Source organism: Anabrus simplex, chromosome 1, assembly GCF_040414725.1.
Source record: "Anabrus simplex isolate iqAnaSimp1 chromosome 1, ASM4041472v1, whole genome shotgun sequence".
Classification (NCBI taxonomy): Eukaryota; Metazoa; Arthropoda; class Insecta; order Orthoptera; family Tettigoniidae; genus Anabrus; species Anabrus simplex.
The window spans coordinates 898102219-898123916 of NC_090265.1; the positions used below are offsets into that span (position 1 = coordinate 898102219).

At 40.9% G+C, this 21698-nt stretch overlaps 1 protein-coding gene across 1 annotated transcript in view; it reads right to left on the bottom strand.

The window, feature by feature from the left end:
* Window positions 1–20878, bottom strand: part of LOC136874633 (p21-activated protein kinase-interacting protein 1-like) — a 119234-nt gene extending 98356 nt beyond the window's left edge. Inside the window, exons 1-2 of the mRNA XM_067148261.2 lie at window positions 20740–20878; window positions 1318–1480 (exon numbers count right to left, since the gene is read on the bottom strand). Coding sequence (XP_067004362.2) covers window positions 1318–1480; window positions 20740–20823 — 247 coding nt within the window. The 5' untranslated portion in view covers window positions 20824–20878. The remainder of the gene's footprint in view (window positions 1–1317; window positions 1481–20739) is intronic.
* Between the last annotated feature and the right edge of the window lie 820 nt (window positions 20879–21698).

The window sequence follows — 21698 nt, forward strand, 5'->3', positions numbered from 1 at the left end:
TAGAAATATTGTTACAAAAAGATAGCTTACATACTACACTGAAAACAAAAGGAAAGTCCAAGTATATATAAGGATACGTCGAATCACACCACGTTTGAACAGAAGCAGGCAAATTCCAGAGCAGTGATTGTTGCCAGGAATAGGTAATCCTGGGAGCAGGGTACAGGGCACAGCTGACAGTTATTTCTCTATAGTCTGACTGTCCTAAGTCACAGTTGGTACTGTGGTGACTACATCGTTGCTTATGACGCTGAGGTCAAATTCGCGCCCGTACTATAACTAGTAACATCAACTTTGTACTCCAGAGTATTTTGTACTCTACTACTGTTCTCCCCATCGCAATCTATGCAAGCAAAATGTGGAAGATGTTTATCAGTACCATTTCCATCACCATTGCTTGTGACGAAATCCTGATAATGTTGCACATCGACCACGTTACAAAAGAGGAAGTGTTAAGGCACAGTGGCTTGCCTAACTTTCATGTTATTGTTGCCTGACATTGACTCCAGTTGGCTGACCATGAGCTTGCTGGCCCTGGAATACCTGGAATACATTGGTGTAATTTGGAATGAAGTGCAATTGCTTGAAGAACACCAACAGTAGTGGAGAAACCTCATTGCCCGACGTGCTCAACAACACGAGAGGAGTTGACACTAAGGTATCTGGATGTTCAAACTCAGGTAAATAGGTATTCAAGAGTTTGTCACTAGATCCACTTTTCTTGATGCAAGGGGTAAGATTTTCCTGGAGACTGGGACCAGTACCGGCTGTCAACTACTTCCGATTTCCACAATATGATCCTTGCTCTTGCTGGAGAGATTTGCAAGATGGTGCTGATGTAGCTTTCCCTGGACCGAAATCCAAGGGTAGGTGCTACATTACCATGCAGCAGAGGAGTACACTTTTAGACACAACCCAACCATCAACATAATTATTGATAAAATTTCTGCTTTTCTGAATCCCCACCCTAACCTACAAATTTATATCTATTAGAAATGACCCAAGTATGTCATAAACAATAATCAAATGATTTTGCATGAGTCCAATAAATGCTGAAAATATTATTAGCAGGCTCCATAGAATGCCTGAAGCAAGTTGCAAGCCTTATTTACACATTTACCCTAATGATCTTTAACCTCTAACAATTTAGGGATTAACTATTGGACTAAATTGTCACAACTCAAAATATGTCTAAGATGACTACCCCTCTTATCCATAGTACTGGTATTTTTACCCTCGGGACCATTTACTCAGTTATTGTTCATGAGCTAGGGATACACGAAGCTAATTATGGATTTAGTGAAATTTAAATCTTACCATCATGATAACCAAGAATGCCAGATTCCTTCCGACTGCTAAGATCATACAAATGGATATCTTCGTCTGCACCACCAGATGCTAAATATTTACCAGCTGTTGCTACGCATCTTATACTGGCTCTGTGGCTGTGATTAGCAAAACTCTGGACCAGGCTGTAGCTCTGGAAAAGTAAAAAATATATATATATGTATAGTGGGCATTTACCAGTTACCTCCATCGGGCACGTCCCATTGGAATTGGGGAAGCTCGCTGGCTCTGCTGCCTGCACAGTCAGAGGGTAGTAGGGAAATAAAATACCACCGTGAAAAAAAAAGAAAAAAGAAAAGAAAAAGCGGGTCCCTTGCCAGGGTTACAGCGAAGACTGGTAAATGACCAGAAGCCAGAAAACATCTTGAGGCAACCTCTAGGGCTAACAACCCTAGTTGTAAAAGGATGGATACCCATCCGAAACGAAGTCAAGTCAAGAAGCATGATGGCACAATGTTTCAAGAAACATACCCCAGGGGGTAAGTCTTTGGATAAATCCCTCGTCGTGAATGCCACAGTGCACGAGTCTTGTTCGGATTCTGGAGGAGACTCGACATTATGCAAGAGACGATTCGGAGCGTCTTGGTGTACCCCAAAGTGTCAAAAACTCGGGCCAAAATCCAAAACCTTTCTAGCAACTTTCAACATAAATTCACTTACACAAACTGGCAAGCTGAAAACCCTCACCAAAGCCAGATATCCAAAATGGCCCTACAGGAAACAAGGTACCCAGATGAAGAGATTCTTTTAATCCAAAGATTACCAATTTTTCAAGAGCAAAGCGCAAAAAGGAAACCTCAATGGAGCTGTGATGCTTGGAACCGCGTTTGCTGTTAGAACCAAGATCCTTAAATCGGTTGTAAACTTCGAACCTGTGAATGACAGATTGTCTATACTAATAATTAAATGCACGAACAAAACCTACGCCCTAGTTAACACATATGCTCCTACAAATGATAAGAACAAGTCTGATCCAGACGAAGTTGATGATTTCTGGGACCTACTAGATGAGAAATTAAACAAAATTCCCAAACACCATGTCACGCTTCTTTTGGGTGACTTCAATGCCCAACTGTCCGGCTCCATGCCTAAGTGGTTAGCGTGCTGGCCTTTGGCCACAGGGGTCCCGGGTTAGATTCTCGGCAGTGTTGGGAATTTAACCAACGTTGGTTAATTTCGCTGGAACAGGGGCTGGGTGTATGTGTCGACTTCGTCATAATTTCATCGTCATCACGACGCGCATGTCGCCTATGGGAGTCAAATCAAAAGACCTCCACCTGGCGAGCCGAACATGTCCTCGGTATTCCCGGCACTAAAAGCCGTACGCCGTTTCATTTCAATGCCCAACTAGGTCGTGAACAGAAGTACAGGAAAGTTACAGGAAATTACCCTGCTGACAAAAGAACCAATCCCAACGGCAAAAGACTGGTGTCTATTTGCGAAAATCACAACCTGCAGGTCATGTAGACTCACTTTCGCCATCTACCCAGAAAGCAGATGACTTGGCGATCTCCCGTCCAAACTCTCGGAGAGTTTCAAATAGATCATGTTGCAATCTCCATGAGAAACAGCCCTGAGATTATGAATGTCAAAGTAAAGAATGGCATCAATGTGGCCTCAGATCACTATATGTCTCTGATCAAATTCAAACCAATTCCTGCAAACACAAGGAAGACAACCAAACAGATCACACGCTTCGATAACGATACACTTCGGTAAAGGGTCGAGGAGTTCCAGGAGAAGGCTAGACCAAATGACTGTGACTTTATAACAACACCAAAACTCTCCTTGTTGAGCTTGTTGAGGCTGTCGAAGACATTGTAGAAATCAAGAGAAGCAAAAAGCATGCCTGGTGGAATGATACCTGCGAATCAGTCCTCAAAGAAAGACTCAATGAGTGGAAACAGTACTACTCTACGAAATCAGAAACTGATTGGGAAATTTAAAGTTATAAATTTCATTATGGGCCCGTTATTGAACTGAGAATAACAAAACTTTGAAGAGAACTTCATGGTCCACCTATTCAATACAATTTGTTGTTCAGATTAAGTTACAACATATTATTTATTCGGTACTAGTTTCAACACTGATGTGCATCATCTTCAGCCGATTGTGAAAACGGGCAATCATACAAAAATTACATATACACAATATAAAATACAAGTTACATATCACTATAACAATACTCTTAAAATGAAAAGTTCCTAAATAAATTGACAATAATGGCTTCATTTTCAACAAGTAAATTCTTGAGAGTCAAATATAACACAGTGTGAACTGCACATCTTCCAAGGTGGGAACTTGGGAGTCCTGGGTTGACTTTTAGTCACAACTTGATATTGATGATGATGATGCTTGTTGTTTAAGGGGCCTAACATCGAAGGTCATCGGCCCCTAAAACAACTTGATATTAGATAAAAGTAAATTGTTCTTCAAGAACTTATGCTTTGTCCTGAATATAAGTAATGATTCCGTGAAAGTTAAAAACAATCTTAAAAACAGAGCTGTGAACAGTTGTGTGTGCCTATTTCCACTGGCTTAATGTTGTAACATGTCTGTGAGGTCCTTAAGATGTTAAACGAACAACATTTCCCAGTTCAATGCGGGACCTGCCAGTATAAAGAAAAAAGAACTTAGAGAAACTTGTTTAGGGAGCGGAGTGCTGAAGTAGAAAAAGTATGTCGTGTTTATTAATCTATGAGACTCACCTCGTACCACTGTTGAATGATCTGATGTGTAGAAGGAACTGAGGACATGCCATGAACTGAGGAAGATGGGGAGAGGGATGAGGGCTGAGGGAAGGGGTTGAGGGGCAATAGAGTAAGGGGAATTTGGAGGGCGTTGTGGGAGAAGCGCATAACGAGATAGAGTGTTGTGCATGATGTGAAAACTGAGCTATTATTTGGAACTTTAATGTTTTTAAAAAACATAACGAAATCGAAAAGAATTTTTGGTTTTTCGGAAATATCGTTCAAATTTAAATTTGAATTAAAATATTGGTCCAAGTGTATGGAACAATATTCAGCAGCGTCAAGCAATGGACCTTTACTTGAAGACTCCACTATCTCAATATCCTGATCTATACCAGAAAATGTGGATATCATGGATATGTTGGCCCACAGCAGAAAATCTGTTGTACCTTAAATAGCGTTAACGTGCTCCGTATATCTAATCTTGAAGCTGCATCCTACAAAACCCAACATGCCCAAGCAGCTAGTGTGTTCAGAACTGGGAAACGTAAATATGAAAAATCTCTCATTGAAAAGATAGACCAAAACTTTAGGAAGAATGAAAGCAGAGAGTACTACAGAGCCTTCAAATGCAAACTCACTGGCTATAAACCACCATCGCACACTGGCGGCGTCAAATGAAGAAAATCGTAGCATTCTGGCAAACTACTTCAAGAATTTACTTTATTGCTCTAAACCGCAAAGCCCCATTGAGACCAAGGACTCAGGTACCCAGATTCCAGACTACTCCACAGAGATTAAATCAAGCGCCACATTGCCCGTCTGAAAAACAACAAAGCGGTGGGGGAAGACTCGGTGGTAGCAGAACTATGGAAATATGCCCCAGAGGAATCACTTGATATCTTGCAAAAGCAAACAGAAGAAATTTGGACCAAAGAGACCCTAACTGAAGATTGGAAAATAACTTTGATCCATCCATTACACAAAAAAGGCAGCATGAAGAACATCAGCAACTACCTTTGCTACCCATGACTTACAAAATTCTATCAATTGCCATCCTGGAGAGTTTGGAAGCACAAGTCAAACACCAAATAGGTGAATACCCAGGAGGGTTCAGAAAAAGTCGCTCAACAGCCGAACAGATCCAAAATCTCAAAACGATCAGATAATGTACACTAAGGTCCAAGCAGTATGTATCTGTCTTTGTGGACATCAAGAAAGCATACGACTCCACTGACCGGGAAGTCCTGCTAAACATCTTAAATGAATTTGGAGTTGATTTGAAACTGTTGACATTAATTACAGTCACCCGGACAGATACAAAATCCAAGGTGAAGTTCCATGGATGTCTCTAGTATTCCTTTGACATCAAAACAGGAGTCCGACAAGGTGAACAGGAGTAAGACAAGGTGATGGGCTATCCCCGATACTCTTCAACTCCGTTCTTGAGAAGATCATCAGAACCTGGCAGGTGAGATTACAGGAAACCAATTACAGTCCACTAATAGGAACCAAATCCAAGGAGATCACAACAGACTGCTTAGCATTTGCCGATGACATTACCGTTCTCTCAAACGACGTAGAAACTGCTAGAGCTTAAGTTGAAATGTTAAAGGAAATTGCCGAACAAATTGGTCTGCAGATATCGTTTGAGAAAACAGAAGTAATACTAACATCAAAGACGCCCCACCAAAACTCCATAAAAAATACGGGGACATCACCCGAGTAGACAAATTTAAATACCTGGGTGACATCATGATAAATTGACTGGACAAAGAAACACTTCAGGAATGAGTACGCAAACTGGAAATAGCCTACCAAACATCCTGCACAATCTACAATAAAAAATGACTTTCCCAAAACACTAAGATACGTCACCATGAAACAGTTCTGAAGACAGTAGTTCTACATGCAGCTGAAACCCATCTCTAAATGCCAACAATGGACTCCTTGAAGAACTGGAGAAAAAAGAGTGCAAAATTGTGAGAGGAATCTTGTAATTAAAGTACACAAATGGAATCCACCAAAAGGAAGTCTACAGCAAAAAAGAGAAAATTACCAACACAATCCAAAAAAAGACGGACACGATTTTACGGTCATCTGAAAAGAATGGACGGAAGAAAGTTAACTAAAGAGATCTTTCACTTTTTTGATTCAAACCCCAAAACTACAGTTCCCTGGTTCAGAAATACCAAAGAAGACCTACAAATGCTACACATCTCAGCTGAAGACGCCCTTAACAAATATCGCTTCTGCAAGAAAATGTTGATGAACGGGCTAAACCGAGACGAGCAACCGAAGAGAAGACAGGATGCCCCTTGGTCAGAGGAGGGTAAGCAGGCCCACTCACAAAGAATGAGGGAAATTTGGGCTCTAAAGGAGCCCAAGTTCAGTGTCAAATGCAACAAGACTTAACATGCTCCTTGATGGCCCCAGAGAAACTATATATACATATATATATAAAATAAGAGCTTTGTCTATACATTGCTTAGAATTTGAAAAGAAGGGTATTTCTGTATCGGTTATTTGCATAGTAACAAGGAAATTCACTTTTTACTTTTCCGTAATTTCTGTCTGTCTGTATGTATGTATGTACACGCGTCACAAGAAAATGGCTGAAGAGAATTTCATGAAAACCGGCATATGAAGTTGGGGGATGAGCCACTACAATCTAGCTACGCTGAGTGAAACGGTAGTTAAGGGGAAGGCCTAAAATTGAATTCTCAAGTATTTATATTATTAGTGGTCCTATCGATAAATACTACATAACTATAGTTATATAGAATTAAATTTCTGATCATTTATGTCATACATTGTTACTGTACCGGCTTTGATAACACAGCTATTCATGAATTTGTATTTTTGTTCCAAGTCCACATCATTGCCGAGCCACAAGAAAATGGGTTAACAGAATTTAATGAAAGTCGGAATATAGAGTCGGTGAATAAGAAACTACAGTCTAAGTTATAAACAATTTTATTCGCCCTGTATGAAATTGTTGTTTAGGGGAAGGCGCCTAAAATTTACTTTTTGAATATCTATGTTATTGGTCCTATCGAAAAGTACTACATAACAAAAGTTATAGAGAACACAATTTCCGACCATTTATGTTTTATTAAATTTCACCGTATCGACTATGATAAGAGTAGTATTTCAGAGTCGGAAGAAAACTAAATGTGAAGGCATACAATATTGAAAGTGCATAACATTGATAAAAAATTGCTATAGTAGCCCCTGTATACAGAGGAAAGGGTGATAGACATAAAGCTGAAAATTACAGGCCAGTCAGTTTGACATGCATTGCATGTAAGCATTGGGAAAGCATTCTTTCTGATTATATAAGACATGTTTGCAAAATTAATAACTGGTTTGATAGAAGGCAGTTTGGGTTTAGAAAAGGTTATTCCACTGAAGCCCAACATGTAGAATTCCAGCAAGATATAGCAGATATCCTGGATTCAGGAGGTCAATTGGACTGTATCGCGATTGACCTGTCTAAGGCATTTGTAGGGTAGTAGGGGAGACTACTGGCAAAAATGAGTGCAATTGGACTTGACAAAAGAGTGACTGAATGGGTGGCTCTGTTTCTAGAAAATAGAACGAAAGAGAATTAGAGTAGGTGAACCTTTATCTGCCCCTGTAATAATTAAGAGGGGAATTCCTCAAGGCAGTATTATTGGACCTTTATGTTTTCTTATATATATATCAATGATATGTGTAAAGAAGTGGAATCAGAGATAAGGCTTTTTGCAGATGATGTTATTCTGTACAGAGTAATAAATAAGTTACAAGATTGTGAGCAACTGCAAAATGACCTCAATAATGTTGTAAGATGGACAGTAGGCGATGGTATGATGATAAACAGGGATAAAAGTCAGGTTGTGAGTTTCACAAATAGGAAAAGTTCTCTCAATTTTAATTACTGCATTCATGGGGTGAAAGTTCCCTTTGGGGATCATTGTAAATACCTAGGTATTAATATAAGGAAAGATCTTCATTGGGATAATCACATAAATATGATTGTAAATAAAGGGTACAGATCTCTGCACATGGTTATGAGGGTATTTAGGGGTTGTAGTAAGGATGTAAAGGAGAGAGCATATTTGTCTCTGGTAAGACCCCAACTAGAGTATGGTTCCACTGTATGGGACCCTCACCAGGATTACTTGATTCAGGAACTGGAAAAAATCCAAAGAAAAGCATCTCGATTTGTTCTGGGCGATTTCCAACAAAAGAGTAACGTTACAAAAATGTTGCAACGTTTGGGCTGGGAAGACTTGGGAGAAATGACACGAGCTGCTCGACTAAGTGGTATGTATAAATAACACTAGTATGTTTTTATTATTCACCCACATGTTCAATACAATACAATCTTAAAAGTTAGAACTTTGTCCTTATCAAAATGTTAATATAAAATTAATACATTGGATGGTACATGTTTCGCCTATTAACAGTAGGCATCATCAGCCATTTTTTCTTAGGAATAGATCAGGTACCTGATTGGGAATGACTTATGAATACTGTTAAAAACTATGTCTTGTAAAATGGATTAGAGATTGTTAAACAACTATTACAATATAAAATGTGGTATACTATTACTTAACGATATTTGTGTTAATATTTGAGTCTGAAAATATACAACATAGGTGGTTGGTTCCTGATATTAAAAGATGTTACAATAAAGATAAAAATCAGAAAGTACATTCCATACGATTGTCAAATGACGTGTTAAAAACTTGAGGAAAGTTGAGCATTGGTAATGGTCGTTGGTTCTTGAAGTAATAAGTATTGATTTTCATTTATATGCTTATAAATTTGAAGAATTTTCATATGGCCTGGTGCTTTTTAAGATAATATTGGTTGGAATGCTGGTGCAGTAGGCTATATTGAAGTTTGTGTAGACGTCATTAGGCCATCTTCTTTAATGTAGTATTTGTGGGAAGTTTTGTGATAAGTGTGGCTCTTTGTTGTTGAACGTGCTAAGGTGAGCGCACTAGTCGAACGGGAACGTTGTTGTCAATCGGTGGTTAGCCAAGTGTGTGATAAAATTCTGTAATTAAAGAGTTATTTTGAAAATTGAATGAAGGGCCATAATTGGAATTAAGGGGCTGAATAGTGGAAGTTAAATGGAAAGGATTGATACTTACCCCTTTGACCGCTGAGCTGTTAAATAATGTTGAGGGCTTTAGAGCAACTGGCAGTCGCCGAGCTCTTACTTCGCGTGTTGTATTTGTGAAGTCTTGGTGGAGGGGGTTCAGCTTTAGAAGGCGTGGCTAAGGGCCCATTCACTGCGCGTGAGGAGGAGTTGCCAGCAGCGGGAGAAGGAGCAGGAGGTGGTGTGTGTGTGTTAGATTGGTGGTAGTTTACTGATTTGGTGCTAAATATTTTATAGAAATTACTATTCAGAAGAAATGTTTTTTTTAATAGATTTGGAATCTGTTCGTAAATAGGACTTTTGTTATCTATTACATCATTTAGGTTCTTGTCTTTGTTAACTTGTTGATCTAGGAAGATGTATAAGTTTTCATATTCCGTCTTGAGCTTACCTTTATCAATTCGTTTTAAGATTTGTAAATCCTGATCTATTGTAGTAAATTAGTGACCTGTTTCCTTCATGCGCTTACTCATTGCAGAGAACTTATTATGTTTTGGGTGTTATAGCGTTCTGCATACCCAGTTGAGAAACATCGGCCAGTTTGGCAAACATAAGAAAAATTATATACTGAGCATCTGAGTCTATACATACCTGAGCTTGAACATTTATTATTAGTTAAATTGACTGAGTTATGACTGAAAAATAAATTTTGATTTGTATTCTGCGTTGTGTAAGCGATTTTTACCTCAGTTTTTTTTAAGGATTGGTAATTTGATGGATTTTTGGGTTGGTAAACGTGAACTTAGCGAAATTTGATTTGTTGGGTTTTATTGCAGAAAGGTTTGTGGTTAATTTTAGTCTAACTTTATTAATGATTTTGTTGATCATATCTGGACTGAACCCGTTGAATCTGGCTATTTCTCTTATGAAATCTAATTCATTTTTTAGATTCGGTGAAAGAGGGATTTTTAATGCCCTGTATACTAAACTGTAATAAGTGGCTTTTTGGGGGAATTCGGGTGCAAAGATTCATTTTTTATAGTTATTGGAGTAAATGAAGGCTTGTGGTAAATTTGGAAATCAAATTTGTCAACAACTCACGTGATTTTGATGTCTAGAAAATTGATTGAAGGTGGTGGTGGTGATTTTTGTTTTAAGAGGAAGTACGAGGTAATCATTCTCTCTGAACAAATTAGTGGAAAAGAAATTTAAAATATAAAACAAAATTATTTATTCAACAAAGGAATTTTGAATTGCAGTACAAAATAAAACAAAAACAATTACAGAATTATAGACCGAAAAAATACTAACGAATCAAAAGGGAACGTACGTTCCCTGAGTAACAGTACACTTGTAATTGATATAACCTTGATAAGTCCATTGTCGCACATAAAGCGGATGACGAGTTCAGCAGTAGTCGCGTCATCGGCTAGTATGCGTTCAAGTGTTTCCTGCAGGCCGAGGCTCCGTCTTAGGCCAGAGAGATCGGCGCACTCTGTGAGGATGTGGGCCATGGTGAAGTCGGCACCACAAGAACACACTGGGGGAGGGGGTCTTCCCTCTTTAGGAGATAAGTGCGTGGATCGTAAATGACCTATCCTCAGTCTGCACAATACTATGGCCTCTCTCCGTGAAGGTCGGAAAGAGGACCGCTACACGGTAGTTGTCTTCTTAATTGCTCTCAGCTTGTTGGGAGTTTCGATAGCTAGCCACTCTGATTCCCAGGATGCCAAGATGGTTCGACGTAGCTGAGAACAAATATCCTTAGCAGGTGCATTGACTGGTCTTGGTAGTAAAAGTACAGCTTCCTTTGCAGCTTCATCCGCAAGTTCGTTTCCTGCAATCCCAACGTGGCTTGGAAGTCACGCGAAAGTGATTCTCGTGCCAGCATCCCTTAACCTGGCTAGAAGGTCATGTATCTGCTGCACCGGTGGGTATTGCGAGAAACAGGTTTCAATAAACTGCAGAGAGCTTAACGAATCGGTACACATAAGAAAGTGGCTTCTTTCGTCAAGCAGTGCAAACTGCAGAGCCTCTAGAATGGCGTAAAGCTCTGCAGTATACATGCTACATACTTTAGGAAGTGAGATCTTCATGCTAATATCATCAGTGACGAAAGAGCAACCAACATTATCTCCGATTTTAGAACCATCCGTGAAGATATGTTTTGCAGCTGGATATTGGTGAACGAATTCATGGAAATATCTCCAATAAACGGAGGAATCCATGTTCACCTTGGGTCCACGGAGCAGATCTAGATGTATATCTGGTCGCGGAACGAGCCACGGAGGTACCTCGCTAAGAGTTTGTTCAGGACAACCACCGATATCAATATTCAAATCATGACACAAGCTATCAAACCGAAATCCAACCGGCCGTGTGGCATTCGGCCGGTCTTGGCATCGCTGGTGGTATTGGGTACGATAGATGCATTGACAGCTTGGATGTAGCGAGATTTCACGAATTTTGGCAGCGTACATGAGGAGTAACTGCTGCCTACTTATCTGTAAAGGTGGAACTCCCGCTTCAGCGAGTAGGCTGGGAATGGGGCTAGTACGGAAAGCACCCGTTGCCAGCCTTACTCCACTATGGTGAATACTGTCTAAAAGGCACAGCGTAGATTTTGATGCTGAGCCATAAGCCGCACCTCCATAGTCAATTCGGGAGAGAACCATCACCGCGTAAAATCGTAGCAGTACCGCACAGTCAGCCCCCCACGAAGTGCCGCTGAGAAACTTAAGCATGTTAAGTCTCTTTATGCAGGCAACCTTCAACTGACGGATGTGGGGCTGCCACGTGAGTCTCTTATAAAATGGAGACCCAGGAACTTGCAGGTGTCAACCACTGGTAAGACACCGTTTCGCAAGCGGAGCTCTGGTTCAGGATGCACAGGCCGACGTCGACAGAAGTGTACAACTGAGGTTTTCACAGCTAAAAATCGAAAACCGTGTTGCAGGGCCCATCTGTCGACTCGGTTAATATCTTGCTGTAGCTGTCTCTCAGCAAACGCCACCCTTCCAGAGATGTAATGTAGAGCTAAGTCGTCTACATACAGCGATGGAACGACTGCGGGCTTAGCAGCGGCAACTATGCCGACTATGGCGACTGCGAAAAGCGCGACACTCAGTACAGATCCCTGAGGTACTCCACTTTCCTGAACGTATTATCGAGAAAATGCATTCCCTACTCGAACTCGAAAGAGACGGAGGGACATGAAGTTCTCAATAAACATTGGCAAATTTCACTGAAATCCCCACTGGTGTAGAGTAGACAGAATCCCATATCACCTGGTAGTGTCGTAAGCTTTCTCCAGGTCAAGAATCACGGCGACTAGGTGTTTCTTCCAGAGCAAGGCCTCCTGAATGGCGCTCTCCAGTCTGACCAGATGATCAGTGGCAGACCAATGAGAGCGAAAACCACACTGGTAGTTAGACAAGAGACCCTCCTTTTCCATGGCCCACACAAGATGCCAGTTAACCATCCTTTCAAATAGCTTACAGAGGCCATTCGTAAGGCATATTGGCCTATAACTATCCAGAAATTTTGGATCTTTACCTGGCTTGGGAATTCGTACACAATTCCCTCGCGCCATTGAGATGGAAACATTCCCTCACACCATATTCTGTTGAACAGGGTGAGGATATCCTTGAGACATCTGTCACTCAAATGCGATTATGGATTTTGTCCGGTCCAGGAGCCATATCTCTGCATAGCGCAAGTGCACTCCGCAACTTCCACTCCGTGAAGGGCACGTTGTAGGGATGCGAAGCACTAGATGCAAAAGAGAGATGGTGTGTCTCTGCTTCATGCTTAATTGGAAGAAATGCAGAGTCGTATCTCCTAGAGCTGGACGTATCTGCGAAATGTGCCGCGATGTGTTCAGCAATGACTGAAGGAATCTTAACTATATCTCCATTAATGGAGATTCCAGGTACTGAGGGCACATTCTGTACTCCAACAATACGGCGGAGTTTTGTCCACACTTGTGATGACGGAGTATGTGCCATGATGGACGACACATACTTTTCCCACGTAGCTTTCTTACTTTCTTGAATCAAAAAACGGGCCTTCGCGCGCAGTCGCTTAAATGTTATATGACTGGCCATCACAGGATTCCGATGATAATCATAATTTATAATGCTTAAAAGCCCGTCGGCGATCACGTATGGCTGCTGCAATTTCATCCGTCCACCATGGGACCTGTTTCCGGCGACGAATACTGGATGAGGAAGGAATTGTTTCCTCCGCAGATGCCAAAATTCCAGTAGTAATGGAAGAAACGTGGTCGTCAACAGACTCCAGCATATCTTCAGCCATTACTGCAAGTTTCGAAAATTCTGGCCAATTTGCCCACCGACGTAACCAGCGCTTGGGTACTTCGGACTGTCTTTGATTCAACAGAGATAGAATTATCGGGAAGTGGTCACTATCACAGAGGTCATCGTGTACTTGCCAACGAAGCAGGGGAACTAGCGCACGGCTGCACAAAGTGACATCCAGGTGTGAGAATGTGCCATGTGCGCTGCTGAAATGTGTCGGTTCCCCTGTATTAAGCACGCAAAGATCAAACAGGTTGATCATTCGCTCAAGCATCCTCCCCCTAGAACAGGAAGACGGAGAACCCCATAGTGTGTTACGGGCGTTCAAGTCTCCCAGCATGAGGAAAGGAGGAGGCAGCTGACTGATCAAATCTTGTAGTGCACGAATTTCAAGGTTATAATTCGGTGGAAAGTACACGGTGCAAACCGTTGTCATTACTGGCAACGGAATGCGAACTGCAACTGCGTCTGGCTGAGTATGGAGTGGTACTTCTTCGCTGAAGATGTCGGAGCGAACTAGGGTACAAACGCCCCCAGTTGCCGCGCCGTCCACAGCTACTCTGTCTTTGGAATAAAGACGATGTCCTCTCATAGTCGTGTCATGTCCAGGTCTCATTCGAGATTCCTGTAGACAGACTATGGAGGCCGCATAGACGGATATCAGTTGACATAACTCAGCTAGGCAACAGTGGTAACTACTGCAGTTCCACTGCAATAGTGCCGTTGTGTGGATAGGTAAAGCTTTGAATTCAGAGCAATTTCTTTCCCTTCGTTCAGTCCATTACCTGCCAGGTTCCCCCGCCGTCTTTGTCGGTATTGTTATTGTCACAATCACCATCCACGACAATGAGTGGCTCAGTCTCCATTGTCTTCTCAGAAGAAGGAGGCGCCGTGACTGGATCCTCCGCGGACAGTGATCTCATTGATCGAGAACAGTGGGCCTTCTTCCTAGGAGAACTAGGTTCTCCAGAAAGTGATCGAACAAGAGGGCGTCGGGGCCTCTCGTTCTTGCCCACCGTTTCTCTCTTTTTTGGAGGAGAACCGGCAGATGGTTTGCCGGATTTCTTCGGGGATCCTGTGACCCCCGATTGAGTTGGAGAAGGCTTCTTCTCCAGTTTCTGAAGGGAGCTCTGTGGCTTCACCTTCTCCTCCTTTTTTGGTCTGGGCATTGGAAGGAGGGCTGGACTTTCCAGCCCTATTTAGGGAAGTCTTTATCCCCCGCCCCGTTGGGGGAGGACTTCCCAGCCGAATGTTCCTTTGAAGGACCCTTCCCAGGCAAAATCGGCAATAACGCACTTTTCGATACTTGTGCTGTTAAAGCTCCAGTTTCTTTAGCTACTTTCTTTTGTTGCTGGCTTGGACTTATCGATGCATTTTCTGTACTGCTGTTCTGTACAAACCTCTGTGGAGTGATCTGCACATTTGCGACCGTTTCAGCGAAGGAGATGGAGAACTCCGGAGCAGCCATGGACTTAAACTTCCTCCGGGCATCTTTCTTTGGGGACTGATTCGCAGGTATCATTCCACCAGGCATGTTTTTTGCTTCTCTTGATTTCTACAATGTCTTTGGCAGCCTCAACAAGCTCAACAAGGAGACTTTTTGTGTTGTTAAAGTCACAGTCATTTGGTCTAGCCTTCTCCTGGAACTCCTCAACCCTTTGCCGAAGTCGCGTTTCCAGGGTAATGTTAAGAGCTATGCAATTTAATACAGTCTTGATAACAACGTGTACTCTACCTAACCTACAATTCTGTATACAATGTAGAATTCTGTAGCGAAGCATGGGTACATCAACTAGTTATATATATAAATAACATTGGTACATATAAGGTGAAAATTAATAATAGGACGCAGTGTAGACCACGGGATTGTTTGAGGGAATGTTGCCTCCTGACAATGTGTCACCTAAAAGGGCTAGTTCTACAGTCACAGTAATGATCCCATATAAAAAAATGGATGGAAAGATTAATAAAATTTCTTGCTGGACACTAAAATTTCTGAGTTATTTCATATGCACACCAATTTCAGTGTACTCCTATCAATTCTCTCACTTAAGTTTTCAATTCCAACATCCTTTCTCACATCTTCATTTCTCAACCTGTCTTTCCTATCATAATTCTTAGGAATTTCAATTCACTGGCTTGAATTCTACTCTTCTACCTACTTGTCATTGTCCAAGTCTCAGCCACATAAGTCAATATGGGTGCATAATCATTTAGTATACTATCTCTTTACACTTCCATGGTACTTCCTTATTACAGACATGGTTTCTTACACTCTAGCAGAATGCATTACACTGTTGCACCCTCTTGCTGATCTCCATGTCCAGCCTTGTATTCTGCATTAATTCACTCCCTAGGTATTTAAAAATGTCAAGAATTTCAAAGCATTGACCATCAATTTTCACAATTCCTTTCCCTTGTCTTTCTCCTTATGATATCTTGATATCATAATTCACCAATCTTTAAATTATACAAATCCTTTGCCGGGGAAACACAAAATCTCCCCTAAACCTTACCAAATGGAGCTAAATTGATACTGTTCAACCACTGGTGACCATTCAACCACAGCTTAAGTCACCCTACACATGTTTTAAGTGATTTGATAGAATCTGAGGATGTTCTTGTAGAATGAAACATGCCATTCTTTGTATAATAGTGTGTACTTTTTACACGTATGTTTATAGTGTTATAATTCATATTGAAATTTTTGTGTGTTTCACAGACTCCAAAGTTTTTATAATACATTTTACCAAGTCGACACTGGAAAGTACGACTTCATTCTTAACAAACACGTAGGTCTTACGGCGATGATGGGACAGGAAAGGGCTAGGAGTGGGAAGGAAGCACCGTGGCCGTAATGTCGCCTCATGTGAAAATGGGAAACCACGGGAAACCATCTTCAGGGCTGCCGATAATAGGATTCAAACCCACTATCTCCAGAATGCAAGCTCACAGCTGCGTGCCTCTAACCAAATGGCCAACTCGCTCAACACTACAAACACAGAAAAAAACGCAATAATGAAGATACATCCCTCCAGATAGGGCTGGTGCCAGGAAAGGCATCTGGCATGAAAGAGGGATAAATCCATATGAATTTCAGACTCCAGATAATTGGGAAAAGGCCAGGAAAACAAAAACAGGATGATGATAGTCTTGCTAATAATAATGACAGTGCTGAAAACTATGTGGGTGAATTGGAGTCTAGTGATTGCAGTGCAGAAGATGATGTAGCCTACGAGAGGGAAGTCCTGGAAAAAGCAAATACCGTATATAGGGACATTAAGCGAGAAATCACAAAGAACTGTATGTAATATGAATGAATATTTTAAAAGCAACCAATAATTGACGAAAGCCAGTTCATAACACACTTTGAAGAAAATTACACCAAGGAAAAAGACCAAGAGTAACACAAGTACCACAACCGTTTAAACTACATGAAGGCATGGATTAATATATAAAAATTGTATGTAGTACATTCTTATGCACGTACACCCCGGTCACCAAAATTTACATAACAACGTGCTTAACAGCGAGCAACTGGCGCTGTTCACAAACAAATCCTCACCGAGCAGTGACGGCACAGTTTGGGTCATGTAGCTATCAGCTTGCATTCGAGAGATCATGGGTACAAATCACACTGTCGGCAGCCCTTGCAGATGGTTTTCCATGGTTTCCTAAGTTCACACGAGGCAAATGCTGGGATTTATCTTAATTAAAGCCACAGTCACTTCCTTCCCACCCTTATGTGATGTGAAAATGGAAAACAACGTAAAACTACCTTCACGGCTGCTGACAGTGGGGCTCGAACCCACTATCTCCCGATTACTGGATATGGCCGCACTTACACGACTGCAGCTATCGAGCTAGGTAATATTGTCAAATGGGAAGTGGACAACTGTATGATTAAAAATGGGATGAGAAGTCAGATCGTATGTTTCGCGAAGACCCAGCGAGTTGGCCGTGCAGTTTGGGGCACGCAGATGTGAGCTTGCTTGTATCCGGGAGATAGTAGGTTCAAACCCCACTGTCAGCCGCCCTGAAGATGGTTTTCCATGGTTTCCCATTTTCACACCAGGCAAATGCTGGGGATGTACCTTAATTAAGGCCACGGCCGCTTCCTTCCCACTAATAGGCCTTTCCTATCCCATCGTTGTCACAAGACCTATCTCTGTCAGTGCGACATAAAACACATTGTAAATTGTTTCACCAAGAGGAAACGTCCTCTCAACTTTTAATTACTGTGTTGATAGGGTGAAATGTCCTTATAGAGATCACTGTAAAGAACTAGGCGTTAATGTAATAAAAGATCTTCATTGGGGAAATCACATAAATGGGACTGTAAACAAAGGGTACAGATCACTGCACATGTTTATGAAGGTACTTAGGGGTTGTAGTAAGGATGTAAAGGACAAAGGATATAAGTTTTTGGTAAGACTCCCAACTAGAATAATGGTTCCAGTGTACGGGACTGTCACCAGGATTACTCGATTCAAGAACTGGAAAAAAATCCAAAGAAAAGCAGCTCAATTTGTTCTGGGTAATTTCTGACAAAATAGTAGTGTTACAAAAACTTGGAAAGATTGGGCTGGGAAGACTTCGGAGAAAGGAGACAAGCTGCTCGACTAAGCGGTATGTTCTGAGCTGTCAGTGGAGAGATGGCGTGGAATAACATTAGTAGACTAGTAAGTTTGAGTGGTGTTTTTAAAAGTAGGAAAGCCGGTCTCAGTGGCTCAGACAGTTGAGGCGCTAGCCTTCTGACCTCAACTTGGCAGGTTCAATCCTGGTCAGACCAGTGGTATCTGAATGTGCTCAAATATGTCAGCCGCATGTCAGCTGATTTACTGGCATGTAAAAGAATTCCTGCAGGACTAAATTCTGGCACCTCTGAGTCTCCAAAAACCATAAAAGCAGTTAGTGGAGCACAACATTATTATTAAAGGTAGGAAAGATCACAATATGAAGTTGGAATTCAAGAGGAAAACTTGGGGCAAATATAAGTTTATAAGACGAGGAGTTAGGTATGGGAATAATTTACCAATGAAATTCCAAATTCTTTGCAATTATTTAAGAAAAGACTAGGTAAACAACATATAGGGAACCTGCCACCTGGGCGACTGCCCTAAAAGCGGATCACTGGTGACTGGTTGATAATTCTCTCTATTTTCTATAATTTTTTTTTAATGAACACAAGTAAAAATGAGACTTATTCTTACCCAGTTTGGTTACGTATTTCTTGAAAATACATATTTTCTATTGACAAACATTTTTCTACTTTTAAATATCTTCTAAATACAGATTGTGTCTTGTATGCTAGGAAATAAGGTAATATATGAACTATTGAAAGTATCGTAAAGAATATGACGTACCGGGCGAGTTGGCCATGCGGTTAGAGGCGTGCGGCTGTGAGCTTGCATCCTGGAGATAGTAGGTTCGAATCCCACTGTCGGCAGCCCTGAAAATGGTTTTCCCATTTTCACACCAGGCAAATGCTGGGGCTGTACCTTAATAAGGCCAAGGCCGCTTCCTTCCAACTCCTAGCCCTTTCCTCTCCCATCGTCGCCATAAGACCTATCTGTGTCGGTGCGACGCAAAGCAAATAGCAAAAAAAAAAAAAAAAAAATATTATGATGCACGGCCTCTTGGGTGAGCACATTTTGGACTACAAGTGGCCATGGCTGGTCCAAAGTCTGACTAGCTCTGCACTACAACCAACCAAGCAACCAACCAACCAACCAACCAACCAACCAACCAACCAAAAGGAGTGTTGATAACAAGTAGTAAATGCCATGGCCGCCTACCCTCCACTGCCCATCTCCTTCTCCGATACAAATCTTCTGACCTGAAAGACAGTGTCCACTGTCTAGAAAGCCTGTCTTCCCCTTCATGGGAGGAATGAAAACATTTAGCAGTAGGAGTAGAAGTAGTAGGGGCCTAATAGTATTACAGGGCATCTAAAAATTTGAAAAAACCATATTTCATGACTCGACTGAAACAAGCAATAATGAATTAGAATGAAAGAACAACCTCAACTCTACCTTTTGTCCCCACGCGCATTCTTTCTTTCTCATTACTTTCATATATTTACAATGTAATGCATTTAGCAGGGTAATTACAAAAAGATATGGCACTTCCAATGGTAAAAAATAAAAAATTACCTACTTTGGCCTACATTTATTAATTCATTTTAAGTTAGGGGTGTCACTGTGTTAATTACAGTATCCAGTAGTCTCACACTCAAAAATATGTTAATTATTATTCAAAAGTTTTACACTTTCAACCATATGACAAAATATGTGTTTTAGAAAAAAGAATAGCAAATCCAGTACACGATATGGATGGGGTAACAGAAGGACAAAGACAGTATTATTGATTACTTCATGATGGAAAGCGCAAGTCACAGTTGATGGATGGCTCTACAGGGAGAAGTATTTGACAGACACCATCCACTAGCTGTAGCGAAAATGAGAAAAGGACGAACGTAAAAGTATCAAGAAATGTAAAAAAAGAGAAAAATTTGGTAACTGAAGATAAGAAGAAAGTAAGGAGAAATTCACAAGAGAGATAGAAGAGAATCTAGATGGGAGAAAAAATGCATTATGGGCTTGTAAGAAGAAAGAGAAGTGTATGAACAAAGCTCAGGAAAGATGAAAGCCAAGAGTTACTAACACAGCCAAAACAGATACAGAAAACATATGAAGACTATTTTGACAAACTCCTGAATGTGAAAAATACTGTGTGAGAGACAATAGTGATAGGCCTACAGTATTAACTAGGGGCTGATGACCTTAGATGTTAGGCCCCTTTAAACAACAAGCATCAACATCATAGCACTAAGTAGAAAACAATATAACAATAGCAAAGGTGAAATTAAGAGTTAGAAGGATAAAAATGAGGAAAGCAGTAGACATTGATGAAATTCAGATGGGGCTGATACTTAATGGAACAAAATTATGAAAAAGAATAGTGGGAGGAGAGAGAAAGTTGGAAAAGTAGCCTACCATAAATGCCCCGACCCAGCTGGATGAGGAGAAGTGATAAAAATAAATATGAAATGAAAAGGAGCATGACCCTGATCGTATATTCACTGCAGCGACTAGTAAACTTCACACATCTTAAGTTCCTCGTTTGCTATTTTCATGACATGAAAACAAAATCCATGAATTTTTCAGGACTCTTATAAGTAAAACTCCAAATGATGACCTTTTAATAGTAGTGAAAATCTTGTCCAGTTTTAAACGAGTTACCCTACCAGATTCTTAACTTTTAAAGAATAATTGCAATAACGTACCTCCTTCTCATCTGAAACAATCTTGTAGCCCAATATAAATTCCTCATACGTTCCAAGAACCACTTCGATATTTTCATATGGCATTTCTAAATTGCCACAGTATAATTATTGTACTACTGGTTACTATAACCTCTTTAGTGAAGAACAAAGAGAGTGAAGAAAGAAAACCGCATAAAAAACAATGTGTAGCACGTGGTAATAGCTTACATCTTCTTCTTCTTCTTCACCTACATAGGGAGCGTCCGAACTTAGCCTACAAGGAATACAAAGCCTGCTCATTCGCAGTGCACTCATCAGAAACAGTGTCCACCTGGCAGTGCGCGTCTTGACCACTGCAGCGCTAGTATACCACCTCACATCAGCACTCACTAGCATTGATAACGGGAGTTGAAACTAGCACAAATTTACCTCTACACTATACTTCCTGTATATTATATACGTTACTGAGCAGAATGAAGTAGAAAATAATAAATGTTCACCTTTTACCCCTAGCTGTGGATTTTCATTTCAGATAACTGTCGAAATTTGTGTCTGGCATTTAAAAGGACATAAGGTCTACACTAGATATTTTTACTACCGCACCGTAGATTTTCAGTGAAAATGAACGACTTTAACCATTTTCCTTGATATTTTCTCCTCATAAATCGTTTTTCCTCTCAAGAAGTATTCTCGGCGATACTCATCTGTAATGCCATTAGCGTAGTTAGTGACAGAGGGGCGTAGATACTTCTGCAGTATTATTCTGCTTAGTTCCTCAGGATGATCACTTTTCCCACACCGTAGAATAGGATTTTTAGCAACACGTGGCAACAGTATTTCGGTTAATGTTTGTGCTATTTTTGGACTGTCCAGCGTTACCGATAACATTTCGTCCCTTATTTGCCTCAGTTTCATCATCAGTGAAACAAAACTTGGCTTTGGATACCTGAGACGTGAGACCACCTCTGTCTTTGATTTTT